Source organism: Kryptolebias marmoratus, linkage group LG7 (genome assembly GCF_001649575.2).
Source record: "Kryptolebias marmoratus isolate JLee-2015 linkage group LG7, ASM164957v2, whole genome shotgun sequence".
Taxonomy (NCBI): Eukaryota; Metazoa; Chordata; class Actinopteri; order Cyprinodontiformes; family Rivulidae; genus Kryptolebias; species Kryptolebias marmoratus.
In genome coordinates, this window is record NC_051436.1 from 10,825,112 (window position 1) to 10,828,262 (window position 3,151).

At 45.4% G+C, this 3,151-nt stretch overlaps 1 protein-coding gene across 2 annotated transcripts in view; it reads left to right on the forward strand.

Annotated features, from left to right (window-relative positions):
• agfg2 (ArfGAP with FG repeats 2) overlaps window positions 1-2,440 on the forward strand; it is an 8,206-nt gene extending 5,766 nt beyond the window's left edge. Inside the window, exon 7 of one of the 2 annotated variants that reach the window (XM_025008046.2) lies at window positions 2,171-2,440. In XM_025008046.2, the coding sequence (XP_024863814.1) occupies window positions 2,171-2,418 (248 nt within the window). In that variant the 3' untranslated portion in view covers window positions 2,419-2,440. The remainder of the gene's footprint in view (window positions 1-2,170) is intronic. The other variant, XM_025008045.2, reaches the window with a different exon arrangement.
• The last annotated feature ends 711 nt before the right edge of the window (window positions 2,441-3,151 follow it).

Below are 3,151 nucleotides of genomic sequence, written 5' to 3' on the forward strand. Positions count from 1 at the left end.
GCCTCGCGTGCACGTGGCTTTAATTCGAGGAACGACGCAGCTCCTCCGTTACGGCAGGTCAGTGCTGAAAATTAGGGTCAGGACTTGTTTTTTTTTATTTTTTTCTTCGTCAGGTTTTAGATCCGAGAGCTGGAGGGGTGAAGGAGGCGCAGACGGCTCCCCCCCCCCGGGGGGGCGGGGGGCAGCGGAGAGGATGGATGGGGTGGGGTGGAGGACAGGTTTTCAGCTATTTTTAGGGGTCCGTCAGGCTGATATTCCTCGCCGCGTTGGTGTTGAAGCACTCAGAGAACTATGTGGGGCGCAGCTGTAATCTCAGCCGGAGCGTTTGCCCTCGGAGGGAGGGGGGGTCAGAGCAGGGGGGGTCAGAACTCGTCCCAAACAGGACCAGCCTGGTCCCCGTCTCTCTCTCCAAGTCCTCGGTGAAGACGGGCTTTTCGTTCCCGCCTCCGCGCTAACAGCCGCCGCCGTGTTGATGTCCTGCTTTTCTTAGAAGCTGTTTTAAAGATCCTTTTTTTTTTGTTCCCTTTAACGTTCAGAGACGCCCCCGGCTCGTCCCGCTGACCTGCCACGGCCCGAAAACCGTTGGATTAGGATCGTCCGCTTCCGTGTGAAGGTTTATGACCGGTGCAGATTTCAGTCGACGCAGCGTTTTACAGAAAACAGAGTTTTTAAAAAGAAAACCTTTTTTTTTTTCACAAAAAAGCAACAAAACTGAGCAAGAAGATAAACAGATACATTTAATTTTATGTCTTTATCTCACTCGTCCAAAACAAATGACTCCACATGTGACCTCGTTTACGTGAAGAAAACAAAATCAGCTGCAAGAGTTTTTACTTAAATAAATCTTTACATTTCAGTATATTTGACTGAAACAACCTGAATGTTCAGCTTTATTTTGGTAATACAGGTTTAGCACGAGTCATAAATCAAAGAACATTACAGGAATTTAGAAAAATCTAACATTTTCAACGTTTGCGTTTCCGTATTCCGACTTTATTTTTGCTCGTTAGCGCTGCGTCTTCCTTTTTTTTTTTAACTTACGTTCTTAATGTATTTTATTATTTGTGCAAAAGTACAAAAAAATAAAAAAAAACATCTCTTTTTATAATTTCTGTGTGAATAAATCCACAGAGCTGAGTTCAACGTGATGGATTACCTTTTCAAACTAGTTTTATTCGTTTAAATTGTTTCGTTTTCTCTCTCTCTCTGTGTGTTTGAACAAATCTGGAGGTTTGTGTGAGCTCCGGTGTGGTTTTCCCCTCGTCGCTGCTCATGAATTTACTACGAAGTCCGACTATTAATGTCCTCGTTTCCTGAGCGCTCGAAGGACTTCCTGGTTCCTTGAAACCAAGTCGATCAAGGCCTCATTGACTCTGCTTCAGATACTTTTTAAAAACAGGTTTCTTCTCCTCCTTTAGTTAAGAAAACGGAAACCCTGAAATACCCAAACCGTCCCACTAGGGGGCGAGAATGTTCAGAATGACTTATTAAAAAACAGAGAAAGAACAGGTGAAGCTTGACTGAAGAGTCTGTAATAACTTTTTGTTTTTTAATCGTTTTCAGTTTACTTCCAGTTATTAACGTTTTCAGCACTGAACCAAAAATTTTTCCGGTGTCGGGATCGGGACGAGGTGAGACGAACGCAGAAAAAAAAATCCCAGCCCTGGGGGAAATCCCTGCGTATAATAGTCGGTTATCGTGTAGCTCGGGGATGAAAATCCAGTTTTCCATCCGGTGCGCTCGTTTCGACAAGCTGCGTCTCGTTTTGAAGCTTTTGTGTTGGAGAAAAAAACAAAAAACAAAAAACAACCTCAGCGTTTAAAAAATTCCTCTGTTGTGACTCATTTTGCCATCGAGCGTCACATATTTTGAAATATAATCTTCCTCGCCACAACTTTATTTACACGTAAATGTCTGTTTTTGATGGAATCCGGAGTGGGGAGGGGGGTCCGTCTTCTTAAATTGGGTATTTGACTTCAAAATTACACGAAGAAGTCAAACCCTGACAGCTGGAGAGGCTTGATTCTGACGTCTGAGCGGCAGAAAAGCTTCTCTTCCTGAAAGAAACAACCTCGTCTCGTCTGCACGTTTCAGCCTCTGCGCTCACTGAAAACTTCTTCTTCAGCCCATCTCTGCGCCGACGTTCACGCCTCTCTCCCTTTGCTCTCAGGTCGGACGGTGTCGGTCTCGGGGACCACGGGGCCCTTCAGGGCCTTTCCCAAGTCCCTCAGCGTGGACTTCAGCGGTCTGAGCCACCCTCAGACGCAGGCCCTGCCTCAGTCCCGGTCCCAGCCTCAGCAGCAGCCCGCCACCGTCAGCCAGACGACACCTCCGGTCGGCGGCGGCCAGGACCGATACGCCGCCGTGTCCCACCTGGATAGCGTCTTCTTTGAATCGTCGTCCACCGCAGGTATTTAAAAAACATCACGAAACAATCTAATCTGGTACCTTTTTTTAGCAATTTCTATGTTTTCTGCAGCTCTTATGTTTCAAAAGAATCAAACGCTGGGTCTGTGTTTACTGAGCTTGGTGACCTTTGACCTTTTCTGTCGTCCCTCGAAGACATCGAGGACACAAACTAACCTTTGGGACAGAGCATTGATTTTTTAAAATTTATTTCCCCTCCCCCTGGTTCATCTCTGAACAGGAGCGAAGCGAAAGCCGCCGCGTATTTAAAGGGATAGTTCGGATTTTTTTTTAAAGTGACGTTCTCATCAGCAGTCAGTGTCTTACCTGCAGCAGACAGCAGTCAGAGCGACCTCGGTTCGGAGAATCAGGGAGAAATTGTCACCCTAATCAAACTCGAACCTGAAAATCATTTTTAGAGCAGTTCAAACAAACGCCAATTTTTTCTCCGATTCTCCAACCCTCTGCAGGTAAGATACTGACTGCTCATGGCGGCCCCCAGCTCATTCGAATCAATCTTTATTGTTACAGCGCTTTTGACGCACAGTGAATTTTGGAAATGTGAAATGTGTTTTTTTGATAATTTTGGTCCTTCAGTAATTAAAGGCGGTCAACCAATCAGGTCAAAGTCCTAAACTAAAGTCATATGAGAAGGGGCGGCCATCTTGAATCGTGTTGACTTCACTTTACTATCTGATGGTTTCATTAAAGCCATGAAAGCCGTCGAAATACGTTTTTTTCTGTT